The 20446-nt window shown below is 42.2% G+C and overlaps 1 protein-coding gene across 2 annotated transcripts in view; it reads right to left on the reverse strand.

Moving 5' to 3' along the window:
- The window catches only part of jarid2b (jumonji, AT rich interactive domain 2b), a 117645-nt gene that overhangs the window by 34575 nt on the left and 62624 nt on the right, over nucleotides 1–20446 (reverse strand). For both annotated transcript variants that reach the window (XM_039820635.1, XM_039820636.1), the window contains exon 3: nucleotides 13055–13178. In XM_039820635.1, the coding sequence (XP_039676569.1) occupies nucleotides 13055–13178 (124 nt within the window). The remainder of the gene's footprint in view (nucleotides 1–13054; nucleotides 13179–20446) is intronic.

Genomic DNA, 20446 nt, shown 5'->3' on the forward strand with positions numbered 1-20446 from the left:
TATCACCCCCCTAGCGTTCTAGCGGTGAAATGCACCGCAACGAAAGAAATTCGTTCAATCCCGTCGCAGAACTCCGAATGGGTCACGACGCTGTAGGAGCGACGGCGTCGCTAGGGCGTGGAGTTGACACAGAAGGATAAAACAGCCTTTAGATGAATAGGAGCCTATGACTGCTTAAAAAGAGTGAGAGGGAAAACACAAGCAACTGTGCAAAAGAATAGGGACAGAGACAGATGAGCTAATAAAGCTTTGTGCTTACCACATCCTGTCTAGACAGTCAACCAGAGCCTCTTTAGACGGGCTTCAGGTTTTCCTGGGATGATTGCGTTACCTATTATTAACTAACATGGGAAATATGCTGGGGGGGGGGGGGCTCGACAATCACTGAAAATACATTTCTGGTTACAGGTAATCTCTCGTAATTTGACAAAATTTTGTTTATGTACATTTCTCTAGGCATTATCAGTTGTCATCTTTCTTTTGGTATGCTGCAAAGATGAGGCTAATAAAAAGGTAATAAAAACAGATCTGCTTCACTGATGGTGTAATGACGAAGGGTCTGGCAGTGAATCCACAAGGCAGGAGAGTGGATAAATAAAACGCTATCACCTTACATTGCAAAAAATGACAACTTCAGTAGCAAGTAATAACTTTAAAGCTCTCTTCTTTTGATAAATAGTGCTCAGGTGGCAAAACAGAATTACAGTTTTTTATCACTATTAAGGGTGTCAGGAAATTAGTACATGAGAAACATTTGTAACATCACATATTTAATAAATACAAATAACCGATACATCTGAAATTACAGATTATACCCAAAGTTTGCCAATATGTCAATGCGGAGCCACATCTCATGAGTTGCAGTAAATGAGGAGACAATCAAGCATGCATGAGAAAGGCTTGACACGCACACAAACACTTCAGAGTCCCAAGGATCAGGTAAATACTGAGAAATCAGCATGGGAACAATTTGCAATGACATTACATATTTTAAGTGCTGCCTTTGCGCTTTGGGCTCAGTGGTAACACAAGTCTCTGATTTAGCCCTCTGTCTGCCCAGAAGAGGTGTGTGTGTGTGTGTGTGTGTGTGTGTGTGTGTGTGTGTGTGTGTGTGTGTGTGTGTGTGTGTGTGTGTGTGTGTGTGTGTGTGTGTGTGCATGCAAGCGTACACTGTGTGTGTCAGGGTACACTATGTTCACAAGAGTGGTAAGCTATAGAATACTCATTAGTACGGTGCCATGGTAGGTAAGTGAGGCTTACATAAGAAAAATTTGAGTGATTGGCCTGACTGAAGGAGAATGAGAGGAGGGCTGGAGAGACGCAGGGAGGGAAAAGAGGAAACTGATCCAATAGCGGGAGAAAAGGTAAAGAGATTACAGCAGGATGTCCCCATTCATCCCTTTCTAATCCACCTTTCATCCATCCCTTCCTCCCTCCATCCATCCATCCCTTCCTGCTATCCCCCCCCCCCAGCCATCTACCCTTCAAAGGGCTGCTCTAATGTCTAATATTAAACATGCCACCATGGCTGCGAGAGCATTGATTATCTCTGGTAGAAACAAAGTGAGAAAATTTGACGATCCTGTCTGCCAGCAATCCGGGTAAAGGAGGAAGAAGAAAGGGAGAGGATAAAGGGCCATGTTTGACTTCCCTTTAACACATAAAATGAAGTAAGATGAAAAATTGGAAGGAGGTGGTGATGAAGGGACACGGGGACAGAGAGAAAGATGAGCTACAGCCACTTTAATGTGTTTTACTTAGCCAAAGCCAGGCCACTGTGTGCTGAGGCAGCACAGTTGTGCACAGTGACATACACTAGACCACACACATGCACATGGAAGCTGTCAAAAGACTCTTCTTCAGTCTCCATCTTATCAACACCTTTCCAGTGATGGCAGTTTCCATGGGAACTGCTATGACTTTTCACTGATGTGGTCATCTCGAGTTATGATACGAGGGCATTGGCAAGCTGATCAGTAACTGACCCTCATCTCTGGTCTCTACCAGCGGAGGGAAGCCAGCAAAAAAAAACTCAGTCAATAACTCAAAAACCGTCAGTGCAGAAGAAGAGTATCACAAATAGAAATGTCCAACCACAACTGGCTCCTTAAACCAGTTTGCTGTCAGCCAAAGCACATCGGCAGGGTGCAGAGTGCAAAAAACTAGATGACTAAGCAGATGTGTGCTTATGTGTGTATAAAGCTGACAACAGCTGATTTATTAAACCGCATTTCAACTCATTTGTGAATAAAACACTTAAAATAGATGCAAAGGAAAAATACTTAAATGCCATTAGGCAGGACTGATAGTTGAAAAAGCAGTCACCCATGCATTTTTGATTTATTGAATAAGCTATTGGCTTGGCACCTTTCAATTCTTTACGTATATTAAATATTGCTGAATGGAGTCCAATATGTACAAGTACAAGTAACAGAACAGCAAGGGGACAAACAAAGAGATACAAACCGTGTCGAGACTTGGACTTAACAGCATCTTACTGATGACTGACTTTTTACTGTTCAAGCTTGAATAAACATTTGTATCTTGTACTTGGCATTTGTGTTAATGGGAGAAATCTAGCTTGCAACAAGTTACCAACACCATATATAAAGCCTGTTTCAGATTCTAAAGTTAGACATGAAGCCTGATACTCCGCTTTCAATTTGATGTGGAACCGATTCTTTTGATTAAATGGACATTTAAAGCCAGATTCTACTTTAAGTTTTCCATTTTTCACCAAATATAGCATAGGAACTAATGAATTTAATGATTTAGTGGATCTAATGACACTGAGTGACTGAGCACCTTACTGTGAGAGGGCATTTAATGGAGGTGTGTGCCACTGGTCCTGAGGTCACATATTGTACACTGTGTCCCTAGTAGACGATGCCTGGGTCCTCCACAATGGAGCCATGGCTGTAACTTATGTGTGGCAGTCGCTGTCTGGTTTGGATTCAGACCTTTGCTGCACCACTGTAATCTTACATTTGGATAAGGTTGGCGAGGAGAACATGAGGTAGAAGTCTTTGTGTTGATTTGTTTCAGCCTCTGGCTGTGGTCGAAATGTTTAAAAAAAAAAAAAGACCTCCTAAATCCTTTACTACTAACCACTTTTCCTTAACCATGATGGTAAACGGCATGAGGTCAAGGAAAGATGTGAAGGACAATTCAAAAGGAATTAGGAAAAGACAACCCCGGTGCAAGGAGAATTTGACTGCCCTTACACTCTGCTGCGCAACCATGCGACGGCGGATGTTATTGACGTGGGTCTGCCGGTGAAACTACGCTGTTCCGAAGGTGGACTACAGAAAGCGCATCTGGATACTTCATCCCGTGTGTTTGCACCGTGTCGTTTAATGCGGGCTCTACAAACGTGGACAACCCGGTGGAAAATATTACTTCTTCACCATTTTATTTCGCACCTTATTCTGCATTCATTTTGTCTCTACATGTGAAGCACATGTAACTTCGTTATTATAAAAGCACTTAGCTGTAGGCTGTTTCTTGTATGAAAGGTGTTGTATGCAAATACAGTTTATTATCATTATTGGTTGCTCACTCCTGCATACTCATTCAGCCACATGAATCCCAATTATTGTATGAAAATAATTAAGATAAGCACAACGTTAGGCCTATGAATCTACAGTACATATGTTATATGGGTTAGATGGTTGCATGGTGGGTGAAAGAAATACAACATTGAGGAAAATATTCTCTAAACCGTAAACACAGCAGAGCTGTTCACTGCTGCTGTGCGCATTTACGCATTAGGACAGCAGACAGCAGCATAACTACATTGATTATTTCAGAAGTTATGTTTTCTCTGTCAAGTTTATAACTACAGTTTTTTTTTTACGGTTTAAATTTCCCACGATATTAGCTGCAGTGGCATTAGTGCGTGTTTGGAAACGTTTACAGTTACTGAAAGCAAATATTTAAAGAATGCTCACAAATCAATACATCATTTAAAAAGAAAAAGCCTATAGGGACTGAAGAGGGGGAGTAAATATAATCTATTTGGGTGGGTGTGGTGGATGATTGAAGTTATGGTAATTGATGCGGATGCCGCCAGAGCCGATCCGCGCATTCTTACATAACATTCCTACTTTCACACATGGTCAAAATAATGTAGTCATATCAGTAGTGACCTTCATCAAAAACATATATTGAAAAAAAGCCACCGAGTGGCGAGCGGATGAACTTGTTTCAGACGCTGCTCTGGGCTAAAAATAGACCAATGTCCAGTGCGCTGTGTAACTTTAGATTCAGCGATCCATTCATTCACAGTTCTGTAAACACAAGCTCGCTGTAATTTTACACGTCGGAGACTAGAGTAAAGTTCTCGCATTGACCAGTTTATTAAACCACTCAAACAGTGCCATAATGTACTTTATCATTATTATTAGATGGGTTGCAATGTCTCACAAAAAATAAAACGTACGCACGGTGTATAGAGGATTAGGGCTGACGGCACTACTGCGGACCTTGATGTTCTGAATATGAACGGCCAAATTGTGATGCTTTGAATTTTGCTGCCGCAAGGACTTGTGGGGCAGCATTATTGCCTTTCCTTTCATAAAGGATGGTCCGGTGTATCCTATGCTAAAGGAAATAAAAGGAAGCTTTGATGCACCTTTCCTTATCACTTAAACAATTCTAACGACTCTTATCATGGCAGCTACTTAACTACTTCCGGTCATTTCACTCTAATAAGAACATTCCTAAGCAAAATTGACTATTCGTCCACAGCATCTTGACTTTTAAAGAACTATGCACTGTTAATGCTGTGAAGTTCTTTGGATACAAGTTGTAGCCAGCAATGCCAAAAATGCAGTATTAATTGGAAAATAATTGTATAAAATTGTATATAAATTATCCTTTGCGATAACTAGACTGTCAAGAGAGAGCAAACTGACAAAAACAAAGCATAGACATTTGAATGTTGTATATTTATAGGTTTCAGTAATCAGAACGGTTTCAGTAAATACCAGCATATAGTCAAAATCGGGCTTCTATTTCTCATCGTTTTGTAGAAATGTGGCACATTTGAATCAAGTCCTGAGCTTGTCCACAATGTGTCCCAAGGTTTGATAGATGTTGGCATGAGGCTGGGCCCGAGTCAGACCTTGTGTTCCCTCCCATGGTAAAGGTTATTGTGTGAGGAGAACAGCACTGATCCAGAGTCTGTACCTCAGGGGCTGTAACAATTGGCTCCAGATGGCCCACATGGTCCTGATAAAAGACTACCTCGCTGCAGCTGGCTCTGTCAGTGTGTGTGTGTGTGTGTGTGTGTGTGTGTGTGTGTGTGTGTGTGTGTGTGTGTGTGTGTGTGTGTGTGTGTGTGTGTGTGTGTGTGATCTTGTCCAAATCAGAGCAACATGAATGTACATGTTTATGTACATAAGAGTGAAATGTGTATTAATGTTTATGTGCAGGGATTAAGTGTTTAATCAATGTTTCTATCTATATTTATTTCTCTGTGTGTTGTCTGGCAGTCTTTTCTGATCTAATCCATCAGCAAATAAAACAGTGAAAAGAAGTTGTGTATATGCGCAATGATCACACTTTAATTAACACCATGTGTATGTGTGAATATGAGCATTAAAGCATGTGTATTGAAGAGACAAAGCTCCAAGGCTATGTTTTAGCAAACTGTTCTGTATTGCATTCATGTATTCACTGGAGTAACATCTGTCAAGGTCAGCGGATTCATTTTCTTCATTTGATACGCAGGTTTAGAGCTCTTTAATTTATAATGTGCCAAACTAAAAAGGTATACTTGTAGGGAGCAACTACCAGGGTTAAAAGTGCATACTGATTGTTCAACTTGAGCTTGCAAAAACCTTTTTGTAAAAAACCACACATCATTCATGTCAATGTGTTTATTGCTTTTCTGTCTCCATGCATTTAGGAGTGGAGGCACTGCAGTGAATTGACCCACTGACCTTGTAACCTACACATATGCAAACAGCCCCTGTATAGACCCCATTCACATATACAGTGAGCATGTGCACACCAGGCGCAAATAAACACCATCATTAGACAATGAGCCAAGGCCGCTGAGAGGACAACTATGGACACAAGTCCACCTATTGCTCACTATATTAGACCGAAAAGTACACACAGTAGTCCACTGGAACAGGCCTTAATAACTAGGATAGTAATGTATATATACACTGCAGCATATGGTTTTAACACTCAACATCTCTGTGTCGACATCAAGATAAATGTGATGTTGTTATTCAGAGGTGTGCGTGTGTGCGTGTGTGCGTGTGTGTGTGTGTCCCAGATCAGCCATGACAGCTATATGCTTCAAGCAGTCACAATAAGTCCAATATTCATTTGAGATAAAAGATATAGCAGGGCCTGTGTGCATATTTAAATATAACCTTGGATTTTCACTCAGTCACCACCCCTTTTTTATTGTATACAATGAGAGGGGAGATGGCCTGATAGGCAGATGTGGAGAGAAAAGACATCTTGACAATAGATCAAGCTTAGCTGTATCTCTGTGAATATATAAATGCTATATTAGGTCAGGTGGAAGTTAGCCATTGTCCCCTTTGTCACTTTGAAAAGAATGGTAATGTTCAAAAGTGGCGCTGTGCTTAAGCTAAACGCCACTAAAATAACTTCAAAAGACCAATAGAGCTTCGTACAGATGTAGCTAGAGGTTCTGTATTTGTGTTTCATTACATGTCAGAAAAAAAGAATGATACAGTACTTCCTGCACTGCTTCCTTTCCCATCATGGCCACAAAGAAAAGATAAAACACTGCACTTTAATGCAGGCTTTGTTAGCAGTCAAGGTCCAATGCTCAGGGCTATTTGCCACCCCCGCCCCCTTCACAACATGCTGAACTCAAACCCTATGACCTCTGACCTTGCAGTCCTCCTTAAATCACTCCTGGGAGTGGCTGACCACAGCCAGATTAGGTCAATAAACATCAAAGATGGTTCTGTATGTGCTCAGCAATCAGGCTAATTAAGCCAGAGTCCCGTATGTAGACCTTCAGAGACCTTGAGTCAACTTGAGGCCTTGGGGCTAGAAACACAAGAGACTGTGGCTCAAACAAAAGATCTAGGACAATTGGGGTACAGTTGGGATTAAATAAAATAAAAAATAGGTACATAAACTGAATAGTAAACATTTTTCTTATAGGTATACTATTTCAAATGCAATGTAAGTATCTTGGTATCCCGTTGTGCTGCTGTTAGTACAACTAAGCAGACAGGTTGGAAAGAAAATGAAGTACACCTGTACACACAAGCATGGTGATCTGAGCCACAAACACACCCTTCCAATGGGTCACTTCACTCTGCAATGGAGCTTCACTGTTGAAACATTTTTCTTTCACACCACACACACACACACACACACACACACACACACACACACACACACACACACACACACACACACACACACACACACACACACACACACACACACACACACACACACACACACACACACACACACACACACACACACACACACACACACACAACTTCCAAGTGAGCTCTGGCTTTAATAGTGCAGCAAGGTGTAGTGTTGCTTGCCTTTGGCTTTATCCAGCTATCTTTTTAAGATACTTTTTGGGGGCTTTTTCCCTTTTATTATAGTGACAGTGGATAGATATGAAAGGGGGAAAGAGATGAAGGGAGGACACGGAAAAAGCAGCAGGTCGGATTTGAACCTGCACCGCTGCAGGACTCCGCCAACATGGGGCAAACGCTCTTACTGGGTGACCTAGAGGCCACCCCTATCCAGCTATCTTTAAAAAGGAATACTTTCTGGCTTTTACTAGAACACAGTTTGACATATAAGGTTATGCTTCTTATTGAGAGGTTTCTCAAAATAAGATATTCTTGCAAAATCCTATACTTATTCTAATATATTGATACAGTATTCTGAGTCATCTTTTTAATATATTGATACAATCTTAACAGCATCTTAACGGCTTGGCTTACAACAGATTTCTGCAACACACACACACACACACACACACACACACACACACACACACACACACACACACACACACACACACACACACACACACACACACACACACACACACACACACACACACACACACACACACACACACACACACACACACACACACACACACACACACACACACACACACACACACACACACACACACACACACTTTTCTAACTTTAGGATGGCAGCACAAATTGCTCCAGATACAAAAATAACAGTGTACAGAAAAATCCTGTCAACCATTTTGTTGTCAAGAAGCACCACGCAAACCAGTTGTAACATGGTTAATCTGTGCTACAATCACAGCGCTAGCACTTGTATTTGACATTGATCATGTGAGCAACTCTGTGCGCTGAGTGACATTATGCACTGTGGTGGATGGTTAATACTCCTTCACCCCTGCCAATTCGGAAGGCTTTCATAAAGCCGCAGCGAGCCCGCGACAATGAGACGGGAGTTTAGAGGAGATTTTGGAGACTGACATGCTGACATGCAGGGGTGAGTCACTGACAGACTGACAGAGAAAGGGTGAAGACCGAAGAAACAAAGAGACGCAGTGTAAACTGTACTGGAATAAGCACAGACACAGTATTTAGTGGTGTTCCAGATTTCTGTTTTTTGATTTGTTCGGTCATAAAAAAAAAGGCACACAAAGCCACCATTTGACTGCAAAACCAAAGATGCCTTTCTAAATCGACTGGCTAAATGCTCAGAGAACTATCTTACCAGCTAATAAGATCAATGTATGCCTGTTTGTTTGTGCATGCGAGTACTCCACTATGGATGAATACATTAGGTGTTTGTAGTACAGCTAGGTGTTGCACTGCATATAGGTTCCCTCACATCTAAAGTAAATCAATAGACACATTATGGCCTTCTATTAACATACATATTTGCAGTGTGTAATGCATGTAATCCCTCATAAATGGAAATGGTGATTATGCATTACTGACAGGAGTCATTGGTTACGCTAGACAAGATGTGTGTGTGCGCGCGTCTGTGTGTGTACACACTTGGCATTCATTAAGTCAAAACAAAACAAGCGGCAGCAGCTGAGTGTGAGAGTGTGTGTCTTGGCTGAGACAACAGAGAGAGCAGATTCAAACAGAGCCAAAAGTGGGGTTCAGTTGAGTGAAGAGAAAGAGAGAAAAAAGGAGACACAAAAAAGAGGGACAGAGAGAGAGAGAGAGAACACAGAAATTAAGTTAAAAAGCCTGTTTAAGAGGGCTACTCAACTTCCACAAACAAACACACACACACACACACACACACACACACACCACACTTTTGCAGTGTTTCATAAGTTTGTCTTTAGTTTTTCCAAACTCGCACACAGTTGACTAAGTTGCCGGGAGCAACGCCATTTAAATTAACTCCGCTTTAAAAAGGAGAATTCCGGTCGATTTCAACACGTAGCTCTGTTTGGAAATTTGGAGTGCTGTCAGTAGCGAGAAAAACTAAAACAATCTGTGCTGCCTACATCATCTTATCCTCCTGCTACAGTTTGCACCCAGGAGACTGAAACTGGGCAAATTTTAAACATGCTTTTAGCCTCTTAACATGTTTGAAATGTCATTACAAGTGCCTACCCATGTGAAGTGATTCCTTCTGAGTGAACACAGTGAATCTGACTGCAGTAGATGTGAAAGAAATGCATGAAAGTCAAGCTAATTCAGCTCTGTTTAGTTCTGCCATTCAAATTTACAAACAGAGCTGCGTGTTGAAATCGACCGGAATTCTCCTTTAATCAGATGAGCTGAAATGAGATGCATGATGATGTAATAAGACATTCTAAAAATCACATTAGGTGCCCAAGATCTGCTTGACATTTAGAAGCTACAAAATGACTACCAGCTTAGCAATGTTTCCCACAAATTCAAAACCAGAACCCTGTACCTATATTCTCCAAAGTTACAGACAGACAATCAAGCCACAGAAATGTCCTCAATCATGAAAAAGAAACCACACTTGAGTCCTGTTTAGATTGTGACATAGTAGACATGTGAGAGCAGCGATACTGAATTATAATTCCAATGAATGATTTACTCATTTAATTTATGACTTTACAAGATGCTGGCAAAATTATGACAATATATTGGAGAAGACGCTTCTGTGGCAGCAGAATGTCTTATGGCTGAACTGAAGACTTCCTTCGTGGGTAAATCATAAATGCAAAGGATGAGGCTACCTTCCATAATCTGCTAGCCAGGACAACAACATCATGGTAAAGACTATTTAAAAGCCTGTTCTGGGACTTGTCTTGACACCTCAGTGGCTGTTAAATACAGATTTTGTTAATGTAAATCAGATGTGGGAGAGCAACAGAGGTGCAGGAATATAATAAGTAGGTCAGTAAACCATGGCAGTGAAGATGAGACTGCGTGCGGTTGTGAATGTACGTTTGCATGTGTGTGCAGGGCCCACTCTTGGCAGGAGAAACCCCATTTGGAGAATATGGTCATGCCGGTAGGAGAGGGCTACAATGAGCTGGCATGTTTGAGAGGATGTGCTGCCAGTCTCTCCACCAATCTCAGGAGCATGGGAAGGCAAACACAGAGTTGATCTCAAAGACTTCTAAAGGCAGCCGCTTCCTGCCAAAAATCACTAGCACCTGTCCTTCTGTCTCTGCCTCCCTTTCCCCTCTCTCTCTCTCTCTGCTGCTCCTCCCCAGTCTTTCCTTTTCTGTCTATCCCTTCATCCTCTTTCCACAGTGTAAAACTTTTTCTTCACTCAAAATGGAACCAGCAATGGCCACAGCTCCTCCCTTCTGTTTTGGCCAGTGCCAGGTGTAAAAGCTCCTGGCATCATTTCACTTAGTCCTGTTCAGGAACAGTGCGGGCCAGCCATGCCAGGGTACTGGAGTCATCCTTCACACATAAAGCACACACACACATGCACATAAAATACGCTATTTAAGAGGGCATGAGGCATTACCAAGTACTGGCTAGGCTTGTGTTTCATTAGCATCAGATAGCAAGCCTTTCCTCATTCAGTCCTGCTGCGTGTAAGCATTGACTGTGTGTGTGCATGGAATGAACTAATGAAAACCACAGAGAAAGCTGGCCTCTTACTAAACTCCACTCAACACACAGCACTATAGGCCATTAGAGCAAGAGAGAATACAAGTATGAGAGCATCATTATACATTATTCCTTCAGTGCTTTTCTTTCTCAGTTGGTAGAGAGTACAGCGTTTATGCTTCGCTATAACAACGGCCAGAGGGTCACTTGGTTTCAATTCAATACTTTCTGTTGTTGTCAGTCAGGGCATCCCCACTACAATTATTCTCCAAGTGTACCATCCAACCTCATTTATCCTGTCTGACTTCAAAACCATGTTTTCTACAATTTTTTTCTTTTACATGTTTACCTTTATTTCATAGACAAGGCTATATGACTTCCATAAACTCCAAAGTCTACAAGGTCTCTAACTTTTTTACGTCTATGGAATAGCCTGCTGAAATACTTTAATTTCTTATCAGCTGCTTCATAGGCATGCTCTTCTGTTTCAATGCCAGGTAGATGAAAGCTTGTAATGACCGAGCTCAGATTTGGAGGTTACAGTATCGAATGACAGCTAGCAGGACTTAGGCAGGTGCTTGACACGCAGTGAATGGAGCCTGTATGGGCTGCTCATTACAGAGGGACATCTGCTGCTGTCCGGCCCCCAGACTCCACCCCTTGCTTTACACTGATGCTTTGATGCCCTGTCAGTGTGACACACACACGCACACGCCCCGCGTACAGCCGGCTGCTCGAGAATAAAAATATAAAACAAAAGGTGTATTGCAGCTGAACATATAAGCGTGAATGTAATGGTGTACTGTGTGAGAGCATGTGGTGTTGAGGCAGAGGGAAAACATCAGCTTTGGGACACACCAGCCATTTTAATCTGCTGTACACTCTATGGAGAATGATTATTTGTAAATCATATTTTCCAGCTTGTGATTTCAAAACCTGTTTCATGCTTAATGCATTAGAACCATCATATTTGCCAAACACCCTTTATTCCATTTTCCAAGAATTTTTTTATAAAGAGATTAGTTGTGTGTCTGTCTGTACTGTCTGTATGTGTTATTTGATATTGTACATTTTACATTGTTCTTATGTATACGCCTTCAACCAAAACAAATTCCTAGTAAGTGCCATTTACCTGGCAATAAATCTCTTTCGGATTCCGATTCTGAAACATTTCTTTCTGAAAATTACTATTTATTTCACAGACAAAATCTATTTAAATTATTTACTTGTGATTTAAGTGCCTTGTTTTAAAAAAAAAAAAAAGTGTATGCCATCTGGAAATAAACAGCGTATTGTACTCTGCAACAAGTTCAATTTTTAAAGGATTCATTTGGAAAAGCATGGCAACATTCCTTGAAGTTGCTCATTATAAATGACTGCAATGGCATTTACATTAAAAGATGAGGGGGTGTGTTCATTAAAAGCCCTTGGCGCTCTTTTAAAAAGGGTGGTACCAGTTACACTTCACTGTTGACCATCATCTTCTATTACAGAACTAATGGACAACTTGCTCTTCTCCAAAATTTTTACTGCACACAAGTATGAGTGAGGGAGGAGGGGAGAGAACAGTCAGAAAAGGAAAAAAAAAAAAGAGTGTGTATACACTAAGTATATAAATCAATTCAATGAACAAAGTAGCACTGAAACCTTTTTGAGTTCATTTTGCTGGGGATGTTCTTAGAGAGAATACTGTACATGGGACGCATGGGGAGACAGAAAGAATGAATTACACAGAGACAAAGAAAGAAAATAAGGAGGAAGATAAAGCATGTGTGTGTAAAAAACCGTGGCGAACTTTAAAGCATCTGGTATCACGTGGCGACTTCTTAACCCTCAGAGCTCAGGAAATTCATCACAACTACTGTAAGCTGCACTTACAGTCCATAACATGTGTGCCAAGTTTCTCATCACACTCACAGTTATCAGCAGCCTTTGGTATGAACTCAAGATGGGCTCACAATTCTACACAGACACAAGATTCAGGGCACACACGCACATAAACACACACGCATCAGTCTCACCTCTTCTTTGCAGGACCGTCCTCACAGTACTCGTGGCTGCCATGGCCCTGAGAGCGCAAGGACCCATGTTCTTTGTGGCTGCCCTTTGACCCCGAGCCGTTCAGCTGCCCATTGGCTAGGGAACCTGAGGAGAGAAGCACGGAAAAGGTTACCAGCTAATATTTTTGTCTGTCCTAGCATGGTTCTTTGTGGACATTTTATGATTCAGGGGCTTCATATATTGCATAAATATATATATATATATATATATATATATATATATATATATATATATATATATATATATATATATATATATATATATATATTTATATTGAGTCTCTGGGGAACAAACACTGTTTTTATCTGATAGTGTTAATAAAGCCTTCGGTTTTTGTCTTTGGTTTGATGCAGTAGAGAGGGCTAAGAGAAGAGTAGATACAATTCTTTTGATAAGATTATGGTAGCTCTGCTTTATCGGATATTGTACAGAACATGGAAAACAGAAGAAAGACAGAACGAGAGAATGGGATAAATACAGAGAGATCCAGAATGTACAAAAACACTGAGCTCCTGTGCACAGCAGACACTGCGAAAATAGTGACACGTTGTCCATCCAGTGATTGTGACTAAATGACAAACTAAGATACAGTCCTTTGCATCACGTATTGCCAACTATTGCAGCGTCTTGGGGGCTAGCTTTGGAGTAAGGAGAGAATTACTTATTCATTTTCCTCTCCACAATTCCCCTTGTCAAGTGCAATTGCTTGTCTCTGCTGACGTACGTGATGTCTGCCCTTTGACAACGAATTTGAAACTATAAATACCAACCCTAAGGCAGTGAGAGAAGTAGACAGATATCGCTGGACTTGACGTTCTTAGTGAGCCCAATTGACAGAGCCCTAATTAAATATTTAGCAAACAACTCAGACAAACAAAATAAGCCCCCAGACAGATTCTAAACTCAAAAGCAACAACAGGCACAGAGAATTCAAATTAGGTCAAACAGAGGAGTGGAAGTCAATGGTAATTAAGGGAGACAACCAAATTAAACAGGATATCACAAGGCTTGATTTCCTCATGGGCAGTTCTTGCAATTCTTGGAACGTGCCATACAGGCCTGTCTGATTGAACAATAGCACGTGCACGAGCAAAGTTATCGGAAGAACACAGGAGCTGCCAAGGAGACTGCAGACATGTTTAAAACTGCAGATGTAAGATCACTTTTCAGAGCTGAAACTGAAGATGTACGTTATATTAGCAAGTGAGCAACGCAACAATCTAATATTTGACACTGATAGTAATTCATCAAATTTGACCCGCTTTGACAAGTTTACATGACTGACAGGACTTTGGTATGGAAGGTCGCTCAATTATTCACATTTTTGCTAAAACAAATGACTCACTGAACATTCAATCTCCCAGCGGTTTGTTTAACCAAGAATGCTGCTGTCATAAACCTTTTCATTCACCTTTCTACTGGCATGTCATGTTCTCATTGGCTGAGTCTTAATTCATTGCCTTCCCAGCACACCCAGTGAAATTTCATTTGACTGATGCTCTGGAGGGATGTGTCAATCACCATCGAATAACTCCTAATGGTGGGTGTCAAAAGGAAAATAAATTAAGATAATAACGACAGTGAGTGGAGCACGGGTTAGGATAAGTGGCAACTTGAATGATATCCTCTTAGCGAGGAGGCTACTGTTGAACAAGCCCAGGCTCCTGTGAGAAAGATAGGGCCGGGAAGGCATTGCTAAGATCAAATGACGGAGGAGACAGGATGGAGATGAGCAATTGTGGGGCAGGTAAAAGTAGTTTTCAAACATTTGATTTAACTGAGATTTATAAATGTGCTTTGGGCTGAATGCGCACACACACACACACACACACACACACACACACACACACACACACACACACACACACACACACACACACACACACACACACACACACACACACACACACACACACACACACACACACACACACACACACACACACACTTTATTATTGCATAGACACACTGGCAGTTGGTTTACCTCACACACGCAGGGCAGGTCAGTACCTGAAAGCAGGAGGTACAGTCAGACACGCAGCTTTGAAGTCAGAAAGTTAACAGGCGCCGGCGTGATGAGTAAGGCCATTGTATGTTGGTGTTGCAGAGCCTCCAAGTCTATAGGCCAGGGGTGAATCACTACCTTACAATGTCATGATTAGCACGAAAGGCGCACATCCGATTGTATTTAATCAATCAAGAGTTTCCTTTAAAGAACTTTGAAGTTTCCCCTTACGATGGCCGGGTTGGATCAGTGGGTGGAGCAGGCGCACATATACTCTGAGGTTTATGCCTCAACGCAGAGGTCCAGGGTTCGAATCCGACCTGTGACGATTTACTGCATGTCCTCCCCTCTCTCCCCCCTTTCTCACCTAGCTGTCCTGTCAAATTAAAAAGGTGGAAAAGCCCCCCCCCCCAAAAAAAGTTTCTCCTTACGAGTAAAAGTAACATTTCCCAAAATTCCAAAAAAACCTCTATATGGCAATAGAGAATTTAATTAAAATGCATTTGGAAAATATTTAATTCCAGATGAATTCAAAAGCTTAAAAACAGATTAAGAAAATGTTCACTAGAAGAAAAAAAGTTTAGAGAAATTTTGAGGGAATTGATTAAAAATGATCATTAGTTGAGGCACTACAGAAAGAGATGGTACAAAGAGTCTTATCATGACTTATGGACAGTATGTTTTGGCAGTGAAACTTAACACCAGAGCAAAAAAAATAAATGGAATAGCTCATTAACTTTAATTGTGCTCAGAAAGTGACTGACGCATGATGTCCCCACAGAATGCAAACAAACAGAGGCCCAATCCACCGCCCACTCTTCTTCTCTTCTCCATTCCCTCCCTCCATCTAGCCCCCACCCCCATTCCTCCAAAGAGTTGCTTGACATATGATGGCTGCACATGAATGCCCATCTGAGGGCCAGAGCTAGAATCCTGGGAAGGCAGAAGGCTGGGATGGATGAGTGTGGCAAACAGGCAGGGAGCCAAAGCCTAGTGCCTAAACTCAAGCTCCTGGTGCTGGTGGAGGCCTACAAACAAGAGGCTGGTGTGAAAGGTAAAGGCTGTGATGGGATGTGGCAGCCGAGGGATATGTTATCCCAATAGCTGCTCCTATGGGGGGGGGGGGGTCCTAATCAGATTCATGCGTGCTTAACTAAGCCCATCTCCTCACTATGTTCACCTCAAAGTCTCTCTCTCGAGAGCAGTAGGGAGTGAGCAGAGGTACATAGCGTAACATAGCATATCACAGGGCTGAGAGGAGCCTATTAGTGTGAGCTGCAGTAATAAGTGGAACTATAGCAGAGCAGTCATGCCAGAGGAAAGACAATCATGATGGGGGCAAAGAGGGACCTTATAGGTTCTATATTACACTTACAAACACAGGCTTAATGTGAGAAAGAGTGCAATGCCTTACCTAATGTTCAGGGAACCATATAAGACCCATGAATGTAGATAGCTATAATAAAATGCTTACTTGTTTCTAGGTTAGCAGATATATGGTCTCATAAATGAACAATTTTGTACATTTGCAGTAGGAATTCTAATGTTATACAAGACTTTAATCTCCCTTTCTCTCTTGTAAACAAGAGCACTTAAATTCTATTTCATGCCCTTTGTTCAAGTAATCCTCTGTGCCTGTATACAATTAAAATTGCCGGATAATATAAAAAGAAACAATGGGTAGTTTTATTTTAGGGAAACTCCCCATAGTAGCCATTCCCAGAAGCTTTTCAGAGTAGATGCAGATACGAAAATTGACTGCCTGGCGAGAGGATTTCAAATGGCTCAAAATATATTGCTCTTCCCTCCAGAATTGGACCCAACAACGCTTACCACAAGCCAGAACAAAAGCATACAACAATGTGCAGTTCAGAAACATGGCATCTGCTTTGTGCCATTCAAGGTTGTAAATTTAAAGCATCAAAAAAGGGAAAGATGGGGTTCTGTAATTGCTTGATCTGTATAAAAAGAGCATGCAAGGGAAAACCTTCTCTCTGCTGGTATTCCAGAGAGAGAATAGAGGGCCCACACAGTGTTTTAGCCGCCACCCTGGCCATGCAAGGGGCTGGCGGCATGGGAAATGCAGACAGACAGCAGAGTGACAGCAGAGCGATTGCTGAAGGAAAAGGGACGACAGGCATTAAAAAAAAGGGTAGGACTAGCAGATCCTGAGACGGGCAGACAGACAGGAAGAGAAAGAGAGGGGACAGTCCGAGAAATGGGCAAAACAGGGAGCCCTCTCTCCTTAGCCCCTTCTGTTTTTAGGCCAGCAGCCAGCTCCTCCATCAACAGCACTCAGGAAAATGGAGAGGGAGGAAAGGAAAGGATGGCAAGGGAGAAAAGAGGTATAGACAAGTCTAGAGGGTAGAGATGGTGAGGTAAGGAGGTACAGGAAGAAGATGCAGCTGTAACGATTTGGAGAACAGGGGGTTGGAAACAGGACAGAGGGAAAGGAAGGAAGGGTGGTGATGAAGGAAGAATGGAAAAAGAGTGAGGGCGGGTTTGGGTGACAGGCACTGTAGGTACTTAAGACAGAATGGGCAAAGGACAGGAAGGACAAAGCTGAAAAGAGGGAGATGGTGAGAAAAAGGGAGACAGAAACCGATGGAGGGAACAGGAGGGTGAAAGAGGCCAAGGTGAGGGGCGGGGGTGTGGAGATACATAATCGAGGAAATTGAGCAGCTGGAGGGAGAGAGAAGACAGGAGCTTGCGGAGAAGGCAGTAACCAGAATCCTATTGATGTGTAATGAAACCCTGCATCGGGGGAGAGACACCCGGAAGGACAGACGGCTGGAGGAAGACATGGATGAGAAAGGAAAGGGAAGAATGTGGCCATGGTGGAGTGGGAGAAGGGTGAACAAGCGGAAGCTGGGACCCAGAAGGGCATAGTGTCATTTGTTAAATAATGCAGGCAGGGAGCGGGAGAAGCAGGAAGTGTGATGGACACAGAGATGGACGGCTGCCAGCAGCGAGAGGAAAAGCGGCTGGGGAGATGGCATGATTGCTGGATATGGGCAGGGAGAACACACACACACACACACCCAAAGATAGCCACTGCTGCCACACAGTGACGGAGAGATGAGGAGGAGAGAGGTTGGGGATGGATGGAGATTTGTGGGGATAGAAAGATGGAGATACGGATGCCTGGGGGAGACAAATTCTGCTTTAAGGAGGTATTGCTGTAACCTCCTTCAATGAGAGGACACCTATTTCCCAAAATGGTGGATATCTTTGGGTTTTGGGCTATTTGTAGACATCACCTTGGAATCGTATGATGGCCATTTTTCACTACTCTCAGACAAACTATTAACTGATCAAGTAAATAATCTGCAGAATGATTGACAATGAAAACAATTGTTTGTTACAACCCTAGTTTCAATTATTTTTCTATAAATAATGTCATTAAAAACCACTAAAAATGCCAATCATAATTCCACAGAGCCTGAAGCAATGCCTTAAAATAGCTTATTGTGTCCAACCAACGGTAAAAATAAATAAATAAAATTCATAATGATAAACAAAGAAAAGCGATAAATACTCAATTTGACAAGCTGAAACCATTTTTGCTTATTCTGGCAATCAAGTAATCCATTAACTGACTAATCATGTAGATATGACCGTTATCTCTAATCCATCCTATTCTGCAACTCTCATGTACATGTCAAGGTCTGGCTCTTCAAAATGGCTGTCAGCTTCATAATAATGCCCCTGTGAGACTGAAAACTGTGGCACATGTCTGGTCCCAACATAAGCCCAGACTCTCTAACCCACAGTCCTCTAAAACAGCAGGAGCTGCCCATTCAGGATGTAACGCACGCTGAGTGTGATCTTCCAAAATGGCTGACCGTTTCACCACAACGTCTATGTGAGACGGGAAACCGTGCCGCTCGCACAACCTCCAAAGCATTGCTAACCCACGGAGCTCTAAAACAGCAGGGCCCGTCTATTCAGCCGGGCTCCCTTTTGTGTCAGCGCGGGCTGCTGTCGTTACCCCCGGCACGACGGGCTGCCGACGCTTTCTAATGAGTCATTTTTATTCAGGCGATAAGGTCAGCTACCCGCGGCGGCTTAAAAGGCCCTGAGGAGCTCAGGAGTGGCAGCTATGAGATGCCAGACAGACACACAGAGATACACTAGCTACAGGGATGGGGGGGGGGGGCACAGACAGAGAGAGCAGAAATCAAGGTGTGAAAAAAAATATAATAAAGAAACAAAATTACGGGGGACGCTAGGTATAAATGATCAGCTACATTTCAAAAAACACTTCCCTCCTGTCTGTCTGCCTGCCTGTCTCCTTTTCTGCCTAGCTGGCTGGCTTCTTTGGCTGGGCGTGAACTTTCAGAGGCTCTTTTTTTCCCCTCCTGTTTCCTTTTTTCCCCGTGTCTGGGTTGTGTTAATGTCAGCTGAGAATAGCTTCTGAGGCACGTGTGAAGTTCAAAACCTCCGCTGCTGGATGGCAGAGGTTTTTTTTTTTTGTGTTGGAGCACCAGTGTCAAACAAAGACATGGTGGCAGCTTGGTTCAAAACAACCTGTGCTCTCACTGTTTTTGTGTTGTTTCAGGCTTACACAGCCTAAAAAAGGAAAAAGCCCTAAACTGTTACTGTAGCAGGCTTCTACCTGGAATTGGATTTCTGTCTAACTAAGCAACTTTAAGTATTAATTCATGCCAAGGTTTCTATTAGCCCATGCTTAATTGAGTGTAAATGTCCAAGCTGGAAAAGAATAACACTTCTACACAGATTTGTCTTGTGTGTGGCACTGTGAAGGACCTCATCAGAGCCCCTCTGTTTGAGGCGTAAACAACATTTGAAAACTAGTGGGAAATACTTTCAGCTCAAGGGTTCCTTTGAGAATGGGACACTGAACAAGCAAAGTAAAAGACTGCAGCTCGCTGCCTGCTGACCCACAACAAAAGCAAAATGAGAGTCCTTGATCATCGGTTCTCATTGGATTCTCTCCATGCTAAGTAAAATCAGGCTCCGTTGTCAAAGTAAACATGCTCAGTCTCCACTAATAAAAATGTCGCCTTCAATTAACGGAATAAGAAGCGAGACTGAGACGCAAATGTCAGACAAGCCAGACAAAATTGGCAACTCTTAACATTTACTCCACAAAATGCTACTTCAGCAGTTTCCTCGATTTCATTTAGTCAAAACAAAGTGAAAGTTTTCAACATGTCGAAGTGCTACATTTCAAGAGATCCTTTAATTTTGTTGCAGGGCTGTTTACAGTACACTGCAAGAGATTTGTTTTGTTCCATTTAAATTGACCTAATTTCAGCTAAATAAAAAGATTTCTAAGATCCCAAGGTATGGGATGGGTGACAAATAAGATACTTTTTCATGT

Source organism: Perca fluviatilis, chromosome 13 (genome assembly GCF_010015445.1).
Source record: "Perca fluviatilis chromosome 13, GENO_Pfluv_1.0, whole genome shotgun sequence".
NCBI classification, from domain to species: domain Eukaryota; kingdom Metazoa; phylum Chordata; class Actinopteri; order Perciformes; family Percidae; genus Perca; species Perca fluviatilis.